Raw genomic sequence first — 20546 nt, forward strand, 5'->3', positions numbered from 1 at the left:
TGCTTTGCAGAACGTTTTAATACATAAACAAAGTGAAAGTAACTCTTAAAATCACAAACACAGGATGGGAACAGAAAGGCCGTTTCTGTCACACATGATCTGTACAGCACCAATAAAAAAAGCTTTAGACAAAAACATTCAGTACTAAAATATTTCCTGTTTTGACATCGTTTGCTGTGACATCAGGAGCTTTTCAGGGACAAACTGAGAAATCCTTCATAACTCAGATGAAGGAAACGGACATTTTCATGCCATGAACTTTTAATGAGACAATCTGGTGACAAACAGGAAACGTCTGCAGGAAGCAGAACTGGCTGAGAACGACCTGATTTACGATCAGCTCAGGTTTTATTGTTGCTTAAAGAGATTTCAGGACGTCTTACAGAAACATCAGGTAGAAGCCAGGAGGTAACAGAGCCTGTAGTTTAAATAATCAACACTATTTTAAAAAATGGTCAACATAAAAAAAACAAAGTAAAATGATGTAAACGGCTAAAAGAAACTCAGCAGAGAGCCGGTTTGGAGAATCTCCTTCAATACATTCAGAGGAAAAGTTTCTCTGTTGGTCGCTATTACTGACATGTAGCTTTAAAGCTGCGTAGATATTAGCTAACAGTGATCCGTTACGCTTCCTAGGACAGATCAGGATCCCTCTATGGCCTAAACAAAACCTGTTCATCACATTTTTTACATTAAATTATTCTCAGATAATCAGATTTCAGTCTGAGCTTTTTTAGGGTCTCTGTCGCTTTAAATCCAAACAACCTGCTGCTGGCCACGCCCCCAACTCAACATGAAACGTAGGCAAAACTATACAACCATACATCCTTGAAAAGCAATAGTGAAGCCTCCTGCACAACCAACCAGAATGCAGCAAGTCAACAACTAAACTCTTGACTTTTCCAGCAGCCGTTGTACCGACTAAAACCAGCTGACCAAGCGCTGGAGATCAGCTGGGTTGCTAGGTGACGGCGCCCGCTGAACGTGACTCATCAGTAGTTTTAGACACATGAAATCGCCAGAAATCACTCAGCTGTTTGCTTCTTAGAAGCATAAAAATATTAAAATGTGAATTCTGCGTAAAGTTTCACCACTGAAGCTGCAATGAACCGTTTTCACGGTGGGAAGTTCTTCATGGATCTCCAACTCGCCAAACTAAAGTCCGGTTCTGGTCCGACCCAAATGGACTCCAGCTCACCGACCGCTACAACAGGAATGCTAATTTAGTGTTGATCACTTCCTGTTGGTCACTTCCTGTTGCCAGGGGTTTAATGGCCGCCGCTGGCTGCTGCTGAACCGCCTGCTGGTGTCGCCCCTGATCCGTTTCACTGCAGCCCACTTTGGGTTCTGGTACCAGGAACGTTTGGGTCTTTCACATCTGGAAGGCTTTTCTGGGTCTGAGGTTCTGAAAGCCCGGCCGATGTAGAGCGGTCCGTTTCAAAGCCGCAGCTCAGATTGAAGCAAGGTTATGTTGAGAGAACATCAGCAGTCAGCAGCTGCAGGTTGGCACCGATTGGATCTTCATTTTAAGGTGGATTTAATCCGTCCAACCAGAAACTGCCTGATAAAACTCAACTTACTAACATTAAAGTTCATGGAGGGTTTAAAATGAAACAGAAAAAATGGATTGTTATGACGTCACACAGCCCTCACTTCCATAAACTTAAGATCATACAAATGTTTTTACAAACATGGAAACTCTCATTTAGTTCTTACGGATGTTTTTCAGTCAACTTCAGAAACTCAGAACCAATAAAATCCAGTTGGATTAAATATCATTTTGGATCCTGAGTTTTGACTTGTTCTGCGTTTAATTTGGACTCCTGAGGGAGCGACTCCCCCTGCTGGCCAACCTGAGCAAGCAGACAGGTGGATATCAGAACCAACAACCAGAACAAACCAGAACATTTAACACACACTTGAGCCCGACCCGTTTCAGCAGAACCTCCAGCCTCGGCCCGGGGCGCCTCCAGGAGCTCCACAGGGAACCGTTCCCTCACCGTCGGTCTGGAGTTCAAGGCTCTACGATCAGCTGCCATGAACCGGCGCTACGGATCGTTTGCGTTTCGAAAATTAATTCACTTCATAAAACGCCAATTTAGAAAAAAACCTCATGTTTTGACAAAACGTACTGTGGGACCCGGTGTGTGTTTGGCAGTAACAAAATTAGTGTATTTTGCTAAACTGCAAAAGAAACTTTTTTCTGTATTGAGTCACATGATCCAAAGCCGGATGTTACTACTGCTGGAAACCACGAAGAAGAAAACAGGAAGTGGTTGAGGACGATGGTGCTGCATGTTTCTAATGACTTATCAGATGAAAAACGATTCATTTTGTTTCTTATGTAAAGGAAGCAGTGAAGTTTTTTCAACATTAGTAGAATATCAACAACGTTTTTCTCCTGTTTAATAAAAATGCAGATGCTGGATTTGTTTACATTGTTCATATTGTTGCATAGCTTAATCAAAACACACCAATTTTGAAAAATCTCAGTTTTGTTGCTGGAATGAGGTGGATTTGTTGCCTCATCGGTCACATGACCAACAACAGGATGTTACTACTGCTGGAAACCTCGAAGAGGAAAACAAAGTGGTTGGGGAAGATGGTGCTGCGTATATTTTAATGACTTATGTGAACAAACGTATTCATGTGATTTTAATTGTGTCTCTTACTGGAAACAACAATTGTAAAATTATTTTTTAACAAACTATTGACTGAACTCAGCTGCTGTCAGAACAGCAGCTGAGTTCAGTCAGAGATCAGATTCTCCGATCCATCTCTGAACTGGTGATGGTCGTTCCTCTGAGCCGCGATCGCCACTGTAATCACAGGATGAAGCGCCGTTGTGTTACCGCGGCAGCGCTGCGTTCCCATAGCGTTGCGTTACCGTGGCGTTGCGTTACCGTGGCGTTGCGTTACCATGGCGTTGCGTTACCGTGGCGTTACCATGGCGTTGCGTTACCGTGGCGTTGCGTTACCGCGGCAGTGTTGCGTTACCGCGGCAGCGTTGCAGTCCCATGGCACTGCGTTACCATGGCGTTGCGTTACCGTGGCGTTACCGTGGTGTTGCGTTACCATGGCGTTGCGTTACCGCGGCGGCTCAGCAGTGGAAACCACTTCATGTTTCACATAAAATTGAAAAAACATCAAGGAAAACCTGGAGCCTCCTCTGTCTGAGACAGCGTCTTCAGTCAGAGGCATCTACAGAGCCGCTGTTAAACAGACTGCTACAGGTACAGCCATCAACATCTACAGCCACTGAGTGACACGAGTCAACACGTTTAATTTCCCTCTGGAATTAATACAGGATGTTTGAACTGAACTGGATTTTCTTGTCAAAAACCATAAAATTAGCAAACATGTTAAAAATACTGAGTCTGGGTCTCACGGTTCCCAACAAATCAGCCTGAAAGTGAAGATACTGACTGCTGATGAGCAAACAACAAAACCCCGCCTCAAAAAGTCCTGAACAACCGTTTAAAACGCGGCGCTTCTTTCTGCTGGCGCGTTTCCGTCGCTGCAGCTAAAAACATCGTAGTGTCCGAACTTTGAGAGGAAACAGGAAGAAGAACTGCAGCGTCTCGGAGCCGCGTCTCTGCAGCGCCCAGCAGGATCAGTCAGAAAAACGAGACAGAAAATGATGGAGGGCACATGGGGGCCACAGTCCAGACTGGTTTACAGGAGCTAAAGTTTAATGGGGGGGACTGGGAGTGATGGTTTGTTAAAGGGGGGCTGTTTGGAGAGTTCAATCCCAGTCCGGCCTCAAGTGTACTGGAACTGGTCCGAAAACGCAGAGAACTCCGGCGTGTACTGGTGGTTCCCGAACTGGCCTTCTCCGCCCTCGTACTGGTCGATCCCAGAGCCGTACTGGTCGTCAGGGGCAACGAACTGGTCGTCAGGGGCAACGTACTGGTCGTCAGGGGCAACGTACTGGTCGTCTCCGGGGGGGTACTGGTCGTCTGCGGGCGCGCGCTGGCCGTCGCCCCCGGCGTACTGGTTTGACTCCACAGCTGAAGGCTGGTCGTCTCCAGACTTCTGACCAACTTTCTTCATTCTTTAAAATACATTGAAAAACATAATAAATTCAGAATTAATTTCCTTTTCACACAGTAAAACTAAACATTTTGATCATCTGCAGCTAAAATAACAAGAACTGGTTATAATGGTTTCTTCGTCTGCCGCCCATCACAGTTATTTGAACAATTCACCCAGAAAAGCTCATTTGGGTGACTAATGCTTCAAGTTTGGTCAGATGAAGCACTTTAATATTTTACATTTTTGTAAAACCAGCCATGACCATATTCAGTCTGTGGGGTCCGACTGGAGGAATCTGCAGAAAACCCACTGGGCAGTTTTTACATGACAAGTTTGGTCCTTTTACAGCTTTTTACAGCTTTTTACAGCTTTTTACAGCTTTTTACAGCTTTTTACAGCGCCACCTAGAGGTGGATGTTGACCAAAACAGCAGTACGAAGAAAAAGTGGTACGGTTTCAAAATTATGACGATTGAGTTTCACAGCTATGTATGTAGCGATGTTTAGTGAGTTATTATGTCGTAATTGGAAAAAGAATCAAGAATCTGGCACGAAGATTAGTTTTAGTTTATTCCTTGGTGCACAATGTGGTGGGTTCATTCGGCTCAGAGTTCATCCCAGACTGGCTTTGGCTAACGACGTCTGAATGGCTCTGTGGTAAAAATATTCCAGATCAAAAGTTTAACAAAAAGTTTTTAACGTTTTGGGGGATCGGCAGCAGTTTGGATTTCAGCAGAGAAACATAATAAGACTGGAGTAAAACAAAAAGCCTCCGCAGAGGCAGGCGAGAGACCTGACCCTGCGTCGCTACGGCGACCTCACCCTGCAGCACCCGGCGTCGCTACGGCGACCTGACCCTGCAGCACCCGGCGTCGCTACGGCAACCTGACCCTGCAGCACCCGGCGTCGCTACGGCAACCTGACCCTGCAGTACCCGGCGTCGCTAAGTTCTCGGCGCTCACCGGAGGGAACGGTCATGCTTGGACCCGGCCAGTCGCTCGCCCTGCAGGTTCAGAGCCCTGAATGTGCTGCAGGTGTTCAGCTTGAAGCTGATCTGTTTTTTGTATTAAAATATTAATAATTGGACAGTAAAAAGTGATAAATAGGAGATTTTTTAGTAAAATTACAAGCTAAATAAATCATGCTGAGGTAAACCACCTGCTGCTCAGATTGAGTATTTAAACATAAAATACAAAGGTTTAAAAATATACATCTCCATGGTTTCGTTACTGGTTTAAATGGTCTGTTGAATCGTGACTTACTGGTTCTTATGCCTGGCGCCGCTGATGTGAGACTGGTACTGTTCCACGGAGTTGAGCACGATGCTGCAGACGGTGCAGGGGTATCCGTTTAGTGTCGACGCTGCAGACAGGACAGAAGTTATTTTCCCAGTGAAAAGCTGAACTTTCAGGGACAAAATGAGCAGAAAAGATACTGAATATTGATCATTAGTGATCTGGTGTGATCAGTTCTCCAAACTTTACAGCTGCAGAGCTTTTCATCAGGAGTTTACTGATGATGCAACATGAGAAGGAAGTGGAAGGTCAAGAAGATTTTCCAGATTCCACTTTGTCCATTTTAACCACTTTTAGTCCGTCTTTGTGCCTAGTCAAAGCCCGGTTTGGTTGGTGAGGTGTGAACGCCAACCGACCTCTGACCCTCCAAACCTCGGTCTGGGTTCGGTTGAAGTGAACGCCAGGTGGACCAGAGACCGCTCCAACAGCAGGAAGTGGACTACAGCGCAGGGCATTCTGGGTAAATCCAACCAAAGCTAACATGCTAGCCTAGCGCTAGCAGCAGAAATGTCTCCTGGTCTTTAGCCTAAAGAGAAATCCTCCAGCCGCTAAAATCCTCCATCTTGTTTCCATCTGGTGAAGCAGGAAGTTGCTCTCAGTGTCTTCAGAGGTTTTTGTGTCGTTTCCTTCAGTGGTTCTTGGTGCAGCGCCCCCACAGGCCAGGAGGGGAACAGGTTGGTTTGACTCAGAGCAGCTGGAGGAGGAGCAGATGTTCTGGTTCCAGTAGAACCGGGTCGACTGACTGAAGGAGGGAAACGTCTTTATATATGGATCCTTCTTCACTGTCTAAAGCAGCTGATGCATCAGAAACATCAGGCTGGTTGAATTAAACAGCTCTGCAGCAAGAACAAAGCTTTACTATTTTTAGTTGAAACATTACATAAATATGTAAATGAGGCAGAACATTTGCAGTATGCCACTAATATTAATGCAGTGAGTCTGCAGAGGACGAATGAGGGGAACCAGAACCGGGCAGCAGTCTGACCTGGTGCGGTGGAGGGGCCGTACGTCTCCATCAGCTTTAGCCTGGTCATGTGTTTTTTATGCTTCTTGCCGGCGTAGTGCTGCTGGGCCATGAGCGGGTTGTTGAACGACGCCTTGCAGGTGGAGCAGAAGCGATCTGGGTTGTTGTTGTTGTCGGTTTCAGAACCGCCGGCTGGATTGTCGGCAGGTTTCTCTGCTGGCTGTGAAATCTGAGAGGCTTCTGCAGAAAACAAGGTGTGTGTAAAAAACACAAGAAATGCAAAAATAAAACAGGAAATGTTCTTTGGATGATATGATGGAAGCAGCAACCTGGAGTCTGGGATTCAACAGCTTTCATTTTCAGCCTCTTGGCATGAAATTTGCCCTGATAGTGAGACTCGGCCATCACCGGAGACGTGAAGGTCATGTTGCACAGGTGGCACGCCTTCAGCCGGTCCGTGTCTCCGTTGTTGCAATCCTGCAGAGAAAAGATGCACAAACAGTTGGTCAAACATTTAACAACAAGGAAACGGTTCAATTTAAAGATGCAGCAACCAAAAATGTTTAATTTACGGATTAAACTAATCGATTAGTTAATCATTCTGCAGATTCTTCATTAAACTTGTATATGCACTAGAGCAGGGGAGCCCAAAGTGGGTCCTGCATGTTTTATTCTCCCCCTGGTTTAACACACCTGGATCCAATGAGGCTCATTAGAGGCCCAAGAAGAACATCGACCTGCTGAACAGGTTGTTTCTACCAGCAGGGAGAGAATAAAACACGCAGGACCCACTTTGGGCCGTCCTGCTCTAGAGCTTTGGAGCAGAGGGACCGCTGCAGACGCACTGCTGCAGACGCACTGCTGCAGACGCACTGCTGCAGACGCACTGCTGCAGACGCACTGCTGCAGACGCACTGCTGCAGACGGATACACTGCTGCAGACGGATACACTGCTGCAGACGGATACACTGCTGCAGACGTCAGTGCTGCAGACGGATACACTGCTGCAGACGGATACACTGCTGCAGACGGATACACTGCTGCAGACGTCACTGCTGCAGACGTCAGTGCTGCAGACGCACTGCTGCAGACGTCAGTGCTGCAGACGGATACACTGCTGCAGACGGATACACTGCTGCAGACGGATACACTGCTGCAGACGGATACACTGCTGCAGACGCACTGCTGCAGACGTAAGTGCTGCAGACGCACTGCTGCAGACGGATACACTGCTGCAGACGGATACACTGCTGCAGACGCACTGCTGCAGACGTCAGTGCTGCAGACGCACTGCTGCAGACGCACTGCTGCAGACGGATACACTGCTGCAGACGCACTGCTGCAGACGGATACACTGCTGCAGACGCACTGCTGCAGACGGATACACTGCTGCAGACGCACTGCTGCAGACGGATACACTGCTGCAGACGTCAGTGCTGCAGACGGATACACTGCTGCAGACGGATACACTGCTGCAGACGTCAGTGCTGCAGACGTCACTGCTGCAGACGTCAGTGCTGCAGACGGATACACTGCTGCAGACGTCAGTGCTGCAGACGTCACTGCTGCAGACGTCAGTGCTGCAGACGGATACACTGCTGCAGACGTCACTGCTGCAGACGTCACTGCTGCAGACGGATACACTGCTGCAGACGTCACTGCTGCAGACGGATACACTGCTGCAGACGGATACACTGCTGCAGACGTCACTGCTGCAGACGTCAGTGCTGCAGACGGATACACTGCTGCAGACGTCACTGCTGAAGACGTCAGTGCTGCAGACGGATACACTGCTGCAGACGGATACACTGCTGCAGACGGATACACTGCTGCAGACGGATACACTGCTGCAGACGTCACTGCTGCAGACGTCAGTGCTGCAGACGCACTGCTGCAGACGTCAGTGCTGCAGACGGATACACTGCTGCAGACGTCACTGCTGCAGACGGATACACTGCTGCAGACGTCAGTGCTGCAGACGGATACACTGCTGCAGACGTCAGTGCTGCAGACGGATACACTGCTGCAGACGTCACTGCTGCAGACGGATACACTGCTGCAGACGGATACACTGCTGCAGACGGATACACTGCTGCAGACGGATACACTGCTGCAGACGTCAGTGCTGCAGACGTCAGTGCTGCAGACGGATACACTGCTGCAGACGTCAGTGCTGCAGACGGATACACTGCTGCAGACGTCACTGCTGCAGACGGATACACTGCTGCAGACGTCACTGCTGCAGACGGATACACTGCTGCAGACGTCACTGCTGCAGACGGATACACTGCTGCAGACGTCAGTGCTGCAGACGGATACACTGCTGCAGACGGATACACTGCTGCAGACGGATACACTGCTGCAGACGCACTGCTGCAGACGGATACACTGCTGCAGACGCACTGCTGCAGACGGATACACTGCTGCAGACGGATACACTGCTGCAGACGGATACACTGCTGCAGACGTCACTGCTGCAGACGGATACACTGCTGCAGACGGATACACTGCTGCAGACGGATACACTGCTGCAGACGGATACACTGCTGCAGACGTCAGTGCTGCAGACGGATACACTGCTGCAGACGGATACACTGCTGCAGACGGATACACTGCTGCAGACGTCACTGCTGCAGACGGATACACTGCTGCAGACGGATACACTGCTGCAGACGGATACACTGCTGCAGACGTCAGTGCTGCAGACGGATACACTGCTGCAGACGGATACACTGCTGCAGACGGATACACTGCTGCAGACGTCAGTGCTGCAGACGCACTGCTGCAGACGTCAGTGCTGCAGACGGATACACTGCTGCAGACGTCACTGCTGCAGACGGATACACTGCTGCAGACGTCAGTGCTGCAGACGGATACACTGCTGCAGACGTCAGTGCTGCAGACGTCAGTGCTGCAGACGTCAGTGCTGCAGACGGATACACTGCTGCAGACGCACTGCTGCAGACGTCAGTGCTGCAGACGGATACACTGCTGCAGACGTCAGTGCTGCAGACGGATACACTGCTGCAGACGTCAGTGCTGCAGACGGATACACTGCTGCAGACGTCAGTGCTGCAGACGGATACACTGCTGCAGACGGATACACTGCTGCAGACGGATACACTGCTGCAGACGTCAGTGCTGCAGACGCACTGCTGCAGACGCACTGCTGCAGACGGATACACTGCTGCAGACGGATACACTGCTGCAGACGGATACACTGCTGCAGACGTCAGTGCTGCAGACGGATACACTGCTGCAGACGTCACTGCTGCAGACGGATACACTGCTGCAGACGGATACACTGCTGCAGACGGATACACTGCTGCAGACGGATACACTGCTGCAGACGGATACACTGCTGCAGACGGATACACTGCTGCAGACGTCAGTGCTGCAGACGGATACACTGCTGCAGACGTCACTGCTGCAGACGTCAGTGCTGCAGACGCACTGCTGCAGACGTCAGTGCTGCAGACGTCACTGCTGCAGACGTCACTGCTGCAGACGGATACACTGCTGCAGACGTCACTGCTGCAGACGGATACACTGCTGCAGACGTCACTGCTGCAGACGTCAGTGCTGCAGACGTCACTGCTGCAGACGTCAGTGCTGCAGATGTCAGTGCTGCAGACGTCAGTGGCTGGAGGGACACCAGCGCCATCTCGAGGGGCCATAAACACAACAAACAAAAACAACTTTCTCACAGATTTTTTTAATCCAAGTTGCTTAAAATAATTTAGCTATGGTAAAAACCTGCTGCGTTATTGTCTGTAATGTCTGATCACACGACTGAAACGGTAAAAACATGAAAAACTGACTTTCGTTTCACTATTTTCCTGCCTGGAAACAACGCGAGGAGGCTAAGCTAACGGAGCTAACAAGAAGAAGACGAATGTCCTGGAATCAGCGGTGAGACGCAGATATTTGGTTCTCCAACATCCCCAGATACCTGCATGTTGCTCCAGACATTTCATTCCGGTGTCTAAATTCTCTTTGTTGGTTTTGTGTCATAATGTTTTGCTATGATTTTGTTCTCACGTTCAGTTTCTGTTGAGTTTGTTTACGTGGGTCAACCTTGTTTAGGTCGGGCTAATATTGTTTATGCAGCGTAGTCCGAGTTTAGTCAGTGGACATGGATTTTCTTACATTATTGTGAAGTAACTATTTAAGTTTTCTAGCGTTTTAATGTACAGTGTTAATACTGGAGCTCAGGTCAGAGCTGGACACACTAAAAGTTAAATATTATGCAGGACTTCCTGGCTTTGTCATCTTCTTATTTAACACTTAGGCCTTTTCTGCCGGCATCAAAAACAACTTTCACAGTTTCAAATGTTTTTTCTTACACTGATGTGTCTGAGACTCGAACTACATGTTCAACATCTTTTTAATGTGTCATCAAACTGGACGTGTTGGATCCTCATGGTCAGCTGCCTCAGAGGACACACTCAGGTTTTGGAAACATTTGGAAAACATGTAGCAATTATTGTTGTTGTTTTGAATTAGGCTCAGAAAGAGCCTCACATTTAAAAGCACAATCCTTCATCTTCCTTATTAGTTTAACACCACATGGGTGGATTTCTTTTATTTCTGAGGAATGAGGTGGACGTGCATCAGACAAGCACACAGCAGACAGCTGTTTTATATTGAATGTTTTTCTAATGCCGAGCGCTGGAGCCGCCATCTTTACAGGCCACAGACCAAAACAAACTGTGTTCCGGTGGTTTTGTTGTTCCCAGTAGTTTTCATGGTGGATGTTGTGGCAGCGTTTCGCTCCAGGTTGACCCGGTTCCTGAGCTGGTTCGGGTCGTTCTCCGCCCTCAGAGCCTCACCGTCAGTTAACCAACCAGTAAATGTAATAAAAGCTTTGTGACCATCTGACACAAAACCGTGGCACTTCATGCTGAGGCGCACTATCCTCTATTACAACTTTAAGTCATATTCAATATTTAAAATAATTTTAATGTTAAATGTTTTCTTCATTAGCTTGTAGGTCATGTGACCCTTTGACTGGAAATCTCCAGTTTATTACCTGGGGACATCGTGTCAGCTGACAGAGGCTTTGATATTAACAAACCATGTGTGCTGAGGTCAAAGTGCCATCATTCACTGAAGGGAGACGTCAACTGGATGCCACACGAGCTGCAGCTCAGAACCATGTGGGGACATTTAGGAACAAATACTAAATGTTACACAGAACCAAGAAGGTTCCTGCTGGCATGTGAAGGTGACGTGTGTGTGTGTGTGTGTGTGTGTGTGTGTGTGTGTGTGTGTGTGTGTGTGTGTGTGTGTGTGTGTGTGTGTGTGTGTGTGTGTGTGTGCTGCAGCTTAGTGAACATGTGTTCACTAACATAATGCAAATGATGTTTTACACCAGAACGTTAAAACTGAACTGTTAATTAAAATGCAGATTAGCTGTTTTATGTAAAGTGTAGACAGTAAAAAAAGAAAATAGTTATTTTGGGATGTGTGTCCAGTTGGAAGTGTCTGTTTTCTCTCATTTAATGATTTAATGTGGTAAAAATTCATGAACAGGAGATGAAATGGATAAAAATCTGATATTTCAGAGTAAAAATAAATGTTATGAACTGGATGACATTCAGGTAACAAATATACAGGTAATGAAATCAATCCTGTCTGAATTTTATGTAATTGAACAGCTAACAAAATGTGATGATCATCTGAGGTCATACATTTGATCAAATTTTAAAAATATTTTATAAATAAATAAGGGCCAATAGATAAATGTATCCGATCATTTTGACCACTCAACGCGCTTTACACTGGAGTCACATTCACCCATTCACACACCGATATGCAGCTCGGTAGGCAACTTAAGTGCCTTGCCCAGGGGCACATGGACACGTGGCAGGAGGCAGCTGGAATCGAACCTGCAACCTTCCGATCACAAGACGACCGCTCTACCCACAGAGCCACGGTCGTAATGAGGATGTTTGCCTCGTCGATCCAGTTTAGTGGAATAATTTCAGATTTTCAGTCAAAGGGTCACATGACCTACAAGCTAATGAAGAAAACATTTAACATTAAAATTATTTTAAATATTGAATATGACTTAAAGTTGTAATAGAGGATAGTGCGCCTCAGCATGAAGTGCCACGGTTTTGTGTCAGATGGTCACAAAGCTTTTATTACATTTACTGGTTGGTTAACTGACGGTGAGGCTCTGAGGGCGGAGAACGACCCGAACCAGCTCAGGAACCGGGTCAACCTGGAGCGAAACGCTGCCACAACATCCACCATGAAAACTACTGGGAACAACAAAACCACCGGAACACAGTTTGTTTTGGTCTGTGGCCTGTAAAGATGGCGGCTCCAGCGCTCGGCATTAGAAAAACATTCAATATAAAACAGCTGAATCCTTTTCAAGTCAGAAAATAAACCAACTTCTTTTCATTCCTTTGGTGCCATGAGAAAAGCTGAACATCAGACAGACTAGAGCTGATCTATGGGTTGATTATTGATTAATAATTGGATGCAAAATGTGTTATCATTTGAACCAGATGAAGCTAAAACTGAAACTGGAGGAATTTTGGGTGGAACAGATGAAAGTTTTTCTTTTCATCTGAAACGTAAAATGTTTATTTTTTAAACATTTTCACCTTAATTACTGATCTGAATGTTGTTCTTTCAGCAAATTGTCCTTTTCTTTAGCCTTTGCACTCCAGTTAATCAGTTACTAAATCACTTGATCATTTCAATAATCGATTAATTGTGATCAATCGATTCAGCCCTGCTTCTCTGACGTAAAACTCAGGTTTTCAGTTTGCTCCACATCTAACTGAGGGTTTTCACTCACGTCGTCGGAGGTTTTGGGCTTCTTGACCGGATCGCCGTTCTCATTTTCCAGGGAAAGGAAACGCCGAACCTTGTTGGCATGTTTCTTACTCTGGAAGCAGAAAAACAGTTTGGACATAAAAAATAATCCAGGCTCATTGTAACAGGTGTTTCAATGAACCTGATGAGCTCAGAGCTTCAGCAGCGATTCTGCTGCACTGACCTGATAATGAGTCAACTTCTGAGACTGAGAAATCAGGACGGCGCTGCAGACTTTACACTGGGTGTCAGAAAACAGGTCGCCTCGCTCCCGGATCATTTTATCTACTGCAGGGCGGAGAGCGACAGAAGCAGAGGATAAATCATCTGGAAATAAAACACCCACGGCAGCACGGCTGCTGTTTTCACACTCATCAAGGACAAACCGGCTCTTCGATTTACACAAACCTCCCGAACGCCTCTGATGACGCATCAGCAGAGACCCCCGAATAACGCCGCCAAAAAATAAAAATAACATGTTTTCAGGCTGATCCGAGTCACAATTTAAAGATTCAACCTGGTGATAATTACAGAAATATAAAAATAATCTGGAGATTCAAGACTCCGTGGTTACACCAGGCGTGTCCAACATGTGGCGCGGGGGCCAACTGTGGTCCAAGCAGTTATTTAGGCCACATGCCAGTTGATGCAGGTAAACATTTTATTTTATTTAAAAGGGCGATTTTCACAAATTAAAGTCTCCTTAAAATGGAAAAGGTAAAGTGCGACACATAGTATTCTTATGTTTTGGCTTTAATAGTAAATAAAAATGGAAACATCCAGAGACTTTTACTCAAAAAGCAGTCATGCTCATTTATTAGTACATTTTATTTTTGTTGAGATAACAAAACATCCATTGTTTGTTTGTTTGTTTGACCAGGCTGACATCCTGCTGACCACGTCAACATCGTTTCTTTTAAATCGTGACATGCAGGTTTGGGTCGTTTCATTTTCTCTCATTTCCTTTGGAACAGGAAAAGATGGATCGTTAATTTGAAGATCTGAGGTGGGAGAAAATGCCAAGCACTACATATTTTTTTATTAATAAGTGTAATATCAATACAAATAAATGCAAACAAAGTATTGATGTTTGCTTGGACACATTTACTGAATAACTTCATTATTCACACCAAAATGACCAAAAGCTTCTCGTTTCTGATGGATTATATTTAATTAAGTCACATAATTTAATAAAGCACATTCCTAAAGTACAAACTTATTTCCAGTTCACCGATTCGTCTCTAGTATTTGAAACAAAACTAAATCTAGTATTTCAGGCCAAACTGTGGCAATTATGAAACAAAATGTAATATCCAGGTGTCTGGCCAGGTTGTTCACACCGTGATCACGTTTCACTGCAAAACGTGGAAATAATCTGCAGCTTAATCCCAGAATTTAACCATTTTTATTTTTATAATTAATGTAAGCAAAATATGTTTGTGCGTCACGGCATCACAGTTACTGTGTTAAAGTTTTAATGGTGAAAATGTTAATTATACTTTTAAAAACTGCTGCATAAAAACGGATCATTTTACAATAAAATGGCGTTTATTGTAAAACATGAAAAGACAAAACCTCCAATATGGTTTGTAGAAGAAAAGCATTTAAAAATATATATTTTTAAAGAAAGTAGTCAAGAGTAGCACTACCTAAACATATTTTTACTCAAGTAAAATTAGTCATCCAAGAAACTACTCAGGAATAAAACGGTATGACAGAAAGACTACACAAGTACTAAGTGATCAGAAAATATTACTTAGTATGTGAAAAGTTATTCTGTTTAAGAGTAAAATTAAAGAAAATCACTTATAAAACAGTTACAGAATAAATTTAGGCACTAGAAACTTTTAGAAGTCAGATTTTCAACAGAAACTTTAAAGTCGATTCGGTTTGTTTTGAGGTAAATTTGCAGCTTTTATCGCATTTTGATCTTCAAACGGCTCAGCAAATAAATGACTAAAACAAAGCTGGTGTGTGAACAAGAGGTCTCACTTTGACAGAAACCTGGTACATTTTTAATTAAAATATATTCAGTGAAGTTACTCCAGCTGAGTAGAGACTCCATACATTTTATTCAGATATGAGCAGGACTATTTCATAATAACATTACTCAACAAAAAGCAAAAAGGATGTTGGAGTAAATCTACTCTTAAAAGTGCATTTTATTACAAACCGTTACTCAAGTAAATGTTGCTAGTTTCTACAAAAGCTCTGCTATTTGAAAATGTTGCTAATATGCCCATTGTCAGTTATTACATTATATTTATTAATATAACGATTTAGCTTAAATGTGCAGTTGTATTAGTGATCGGTGAACAACGTGATGGGTTAAATTTAGAGCATCCTGTCAGGCTAGCTAGGCTCCATCGCGATGTTTAACTGTAGTCAGTGAGCGGCTTTCCCATCACTACGCACAGCAAACTGCATAAAAACACCTCCTCCCAAATAATTAAAGCAGCTTCTTCAGCGGAACACAACATGGCGGTGCTCCCATGGTGTTGTCCTAAACGTATTTTTCGAGAAAAGTCCGAATTAATATCGGATGCAGACCTGCTCTCGTCGACCTTGGAGCAGAAACGTTAGAGCTACTTAGCTTAGCACGTTTTAGCATTAGCTTCGAGGAAGCCGCGAAAAAAACAGCAATGTACTTCAACCGCTACGCCGTCCGGGAGGACTGCTAGGTGCGCTGACGCGGTTCTCTACTAGCATATGCATGCGTTTGGAGGATCCGGGTGTCATACCCTCCGCCAGTCCCGAAGGTAAGACAGGAAAACTGTCGGTCTGCATCGTCTCCGCCATGATTTTTCTACACACAGCATCGGCTTCCAACAGCGCATGCGCGGCTGCACACTGGAGGCATTTAGAAAACTCTGCTTCAAAACAATTAAGTAAAAGTCTCCTTTATAACACATCGAGTAAAATATGTGTTACAATGATGCAATTAAGATGTCAGATATTATACCCTTCGAAACATATGAGGGTTATTTAATGTTTTTGCGACTGTAGCTTTAAGAATTGACGTAGTCATGGAAACCATCTTTGATAAAAAACACATTTAAAATGCTATCTTATAACCCCGACATGGCTGGCTCAACATTCTGTAATCAATAAGCTCGTAAAGTGGACACACAGGGTCTGAGCCGGTCAGAGGTGATTGGAGAAGTTTCTAGAGCCGGCGACCTTTAGACGGTGCAGACCCTGAACCAGCCACTAGATGGAGACAAATCAGTCAGTTTTTAACTGCGTAGTAGGTCCATCTCTGCATGACTCCAAAATGACATGATTTGGAGTGGCCTAGTCAAAGTCTGACAGTTAATCCAAACAAAGGGCTAGTCTTCCTTCACAATTTGTAAAAGACTGACTGTCAGCTGTGGCAAACAGTTTATGATAGTTGTTGTTGCCAAACTTCACAGAGGACAAGAGAGATAACTAACTTTAACTATGAATATAAAATAACAACACATTATAAATCATGTCATTCTTATTCTGAGTAAAATTAGTTATGTTAGTTTGTTATACAGTTCATCAACCTTTTGGATCCGAATGATTTAGTTCACAAACTAAACTGTAACGACTGACGTGTGTCATGGAGAGGAACATTTCCACTGGTCAGAGAAAAAACCATCCACATGTAATGTGCATATAAATGTTGACTTTATTCTCCAGGTTCTGGTGACATGCATACAAAGTATGTCGATTGGTTTATAAATGACTAAAGTAACATCCAGATTAACGTTCTCTCCTGGCCTGGGGAGGAAAACGCTCAGCACAGAGAAAACGACAGAAAATGTTCTGTTTACAGAAAGCTGCATGTCTGACCTTTGGTTTTCTAACAGCAGCTGTTAGAAAATGTCATTAAAGTTAATGTCTAACAGATTTAAACCTTCTGGCTCTTTTTGTCTTCAGAAGATCAAGAAATTGGGCTCAGATTTCTGGTTATTCACATTTGTTGTGTTTTTACGTGGATTAAACCTAAACTTTCTGCTGCTGATCCTAATATAAACTGTGTGGAACATTTTATGTGCTAATGGCTTTTTAAAGCTCTTTTCTTTTAAATTAAATTGCCCCGAAGCACCAAATAATAACATTAATAGGTATGAAAATGTTGTATTCTAGTGTATTTCATTTATTTTTACATTGAAAATAATAAAAACATTGTTAAAATGGCATTACCCCTCTGTTCCTCAGACTGTAATCTGAATTCTTTTAAAGGTGCAGTTTGTTTGGTTTAGTGATTTTAATTTTTTTATAGAAAGTAATTTTATGAATGTCCAAAATGTCTGTCAATAGGATGATACTTTACTGTTAAGTTCTTTATTTTCTTAGTTTGGGTTCAAACTCAGTGGTAGAAAATGACTAGAAACAAGAGAAAAAGTAAATTGCAGGAACAACGTGGCGAAAAGAGGAGCTGCTGTCTTTAAGGCCGCAGCAGGTTGACGGGTTTTTGTGGAACCGACTCCAGATGTTGGTTATCGTTGGTGTTATTAGGGTTTATTCTGTGTTGGACTGAATGAAGGGAACTGCATGTACGTGTTTCCACTCGGTAAGACCAGCAGGGCCTCTCCGTTCTTTGTGTCGTCTGTCAGCAGCTCCAAGGCGGCGGCGCCGACGTCAGAAACCCTGAAACACATTTAAAACGCGTCCATCAGAGGATGTCGACAGGACGAGTAAAAAGCAGATTAGAATCATTTTCCAGTGGCGTGTGCTTACGCCAACGTCCCCATCACGTCAACTAGTTGGTGTGTGACGGCGGCCAGGTTGGAGAACTGACCCAGCCGAACCGGGATGTTGGTCATCAGGTCGGTTTGCACGAAGCTGGGGCAAACCACGTTGACCCGAACACCGTACCCAGCAGCCTCAGAGGCAGCCTGAACACAACAACATGGTTTTCCTGCCAGGTCCCAACCAGAACCATCCAGAACCACACAGATCCCACCCAGAACCACACAGATCCCAACCAGAACCACGCAGATCCCAACCAGAACCACACAGAACCACACAGATCCCACCCAGAACCACACAGATCCCACCCAGAACCACACAGATCCCACCCAGAACCACACAGATCCCACCCAGAACCACACAGATCCCATCCAGAACCACCCAGAACCATCCAGAACCACACAGATCCCAACCAGAACCACACAGAACCACACAGATCCCATCCAGAACCACACAGATCCCACCCAGAACCATCCAGAACCACACAGGTCCCACCCAGAACCACACAGATCCCATCCAGAACCACCCAGAACCATCCAGAACCACACAGATCCCATCCAGAACCACACAGATCCCATCCAGAACCACACAGATCCCATCCAGAACCACACAGATCCCACCCAGAACCACACAGATACCATCCAAAACCACACAGAACCACACAGGTCCCAACCATAACCACTCAGATCCCACCCAGAACCATCCAGAACCACACAGGTCCCATCCAGAACCATCCAGATCCCACCCAGAACCATCCAGAACCACACAGGTCCCACCCAGATCCCACCCAGAACCATCCAGAACCACACAGGTCCCACCCAGAACCACCCAGATCCCACCCAGAACCACCCAGAACCACACAGATCCCACTCAGAACCACACAGATCTCACCCAGAACCACACAGATCCCACCCAGAACCACACAGATCCCACCCAGAACCATCCAGAACAGTACCTAGCAACCCAAGCAGAACTCCAGCACGGTTGGTCAGCTGGTTTTACTGCTCAATTCTCTGCACTTTAAAACAAATCTTTGTTTTTCCTCATTTTTATGAAAAGTTTTGAGGATTAAAGAGAAATAACGAAAAGCTTGTAACATATTTAATGTTCCTTTGTGTAATTAATTACTCTATTGATTATTCTGACAATCAGACAGAAAAACTGGCACATTCAGCAGATTCTATATTAGAAATACATTAACAGATGCAAATTAACAAATAATGACATTTATTTTTTAAATAAAAACATTTCATTTCCTAAAATGTGACCTTTAGTTCGATCATTTCTAGTAAAGATGAATCTGCAGATAAAAACTAATTTCTAACGTCAACATGAGGAAAGTTCAGATCTGTTTATGGATTAACGGATTAATAATTGGACAGAAAAAAGAGATTAAGTGGAGATTAAACACAGTTGTACAGTTTTGGATTATTTACTGCTCGGACTTGTTCTTTTAGAAAATGTTTTTTTAGTCTATGCTCTAATTAACAATCGGTTACTAAATTATAGCTGCAGATTATTTCGTATCTGATTATTAATCTGTGGTATATAATTAATATCAGAGTTTCCTTACGGCCATGGCTCGGGTGAATCCCACCACTCCAAACTTGCTTGCTGTGTAAGAGGGGCAGCTCAGAAACGGACCGATTCCTCAAAACACAAAGAAAATAAACTTTATTTCTGACGAAACTCATTTAAAGACCAAATCACAGCCAGTCAGATGTTTGATTTTTCATTTCCAGCTGAATGTTTACCTGCCATGGAGGCCATGTTGACGATGACGCCGCCGCGGCCGCCGCTCAGCCGGCTCATCTGCTCCAGAGCCGCGTAGGTCCCTCTGATCACACCCATCTGAAACACACACACACACATGCATACACACATGCATACACACACAAACACGTACACACACACAGAGATACACACACAGAGAGACACAGACACACACACACACACAGAGACACACACAGACACACACACACACAGAGACACACACACACACAGAGACACATACACACACAGACACACAGAGACACACACACAGAGATACACACACAGAGAGACACAGATACACACACACAGATACACAGATACACACACACAGATACACACACACACACAGAGAGACACACACACACACACACACACAGAGACACAGACACACACACACACACAGAGACATACACACACACAGAGACATACACACACACAGAGACACACACACACACACAGACACACACACACACACAGAGACACACACAGACACACACACACAGACAGACACACACACACGTCTCACTGAAACTGCCCTGATGATGAAATGTTCAGTCTGCTCCATCTCCTCACCAGGTTGATGGAAATTGTTTTCTCCCAGCTGGTTTCGTTCAGGATTCCTGCGTTGTTGCATAAAATGTCGATTCCCCCGAAAGTTTCTACGGTTTTCTTAAACGCAGCTGCAGAGAAAAACAGCAGGTTGTGGTTTAGTTTATTTAGTTAAAGTTTTCTCCTTCAGTGTTCAGCAAAAAGCAGCAGTGAGTTGATCAGAAGCTTTATGTGATGTAAGAACCATATTTAGGTAAAACATCCATTCAGAAACATTTCATTGATCGCAAAGGGAAATTAAATGTAATTCATGATTCATAAAGGAAACGTGGCTCGATGCCTGTCTTTCTATATGTGGTAAATATTTAATCTGGT

At 44.7% G+C, this 20546-nt stretch overlaps 2 protein-coding genes and 1 long non-coding RNA gene across 5 annotated transcripts in view; 1 reads left to right on the top strand and 2 right to left on the bottom strand.

Annotated features, from left to right (window-relative positions):
- On the bottom strand, positions 1–16005 carry znf346 (zinc finger protein 346). 3 transcript variants are annotated; one of them, XM_081615434.1, is made up of 7 exons: positions 15869–16005; positions 13312–13415; positions 13111–13200; positions 6623–6770; positions 6315–6530; positions 5297–5396; positions 1–4054 (listed from the first exon to the last, which is right to left on the bottom strand). In XM_081615434.1, exons 1-7 carry the CDS (start codon positions 15924–15926, stop codon positions 3763–3765), a joined length of 1008 nt encoding a protein of 335 aa, XP_081471560.1. In that variant the 5' UTR covers positions 15927–16005; the 3' UTR covers positions 1–3762. The 3 variants fall into 3 exon arrangements, with proteins under 3 accessions (XP_081471560.1, XP_081471559.1, XP_081471561.1); XM_081615433.1 differs by having other exon boundaries at positions 1638–4054; positions 6315–6533; XM_081615435.1 differs by lacking the exon at positions 1–4054 and having other exon boundaries at positions 5300–6071; positions 6315–6533.
- Positions 15490–20546, top strand: part of LOC145554818 (uncharacterized) — an 8008-nt gene continuing 2951 nt past the window's right edge. Inside the window, exon 1 of the long non-coding RNA XR_014090827.1 lies at positions 15490–15886. This is a non-coding gene — a long non-coding RNA (uncharacterized LOC145554818). The remainder of the gene's footprint in view (positions 15887–20546) is intronic.
- The window catches only part of LOC103460018 (15-hydroxyprostaglandin dehydrogenase [NAD(+)]-like), an 11975-nt gene continuing 8188 nt past the window's right edge, over positions 16760–20546 (bottom strand). Inside the window, exons 3-7 of the mRNA XM_081615437.1 lie at positions 20196–20302; positions 19604–19700; positions 19423–19499; positions 17838–17995; positions 16760–17747 (exon numbers count right to left, since the gene is read on the bottom strand). Of these exons, the coding sequence (XP_081471563.1) occupies positions 17612–17747; positions 17838–17995; positions 19423–19499; positions 19604–19700; positions 20196–20302 (575 nt within the window). The 3' untranslated portion in view covers positions 16760–17611. The remainder of the gene's footprint in view (positions 17748–17837; positions 17996–19422; positions 19500–19603; positions 19701–20195; positions 20303–20546) is intronic.

This window comes from Poecilia reticulata, chromosome 14, assembly GCF_904066995.2.
Source record: "Poecilia reticulata chromosome 14, P_reticulata-male-v2, whole genome shotgun sequence".
NCBI lineage: Eukaryota > Metazoa > Chordata > Actinopteri > Cyprinodontiformes > Poeciliidae > Poecilia > Poecilia reticulata.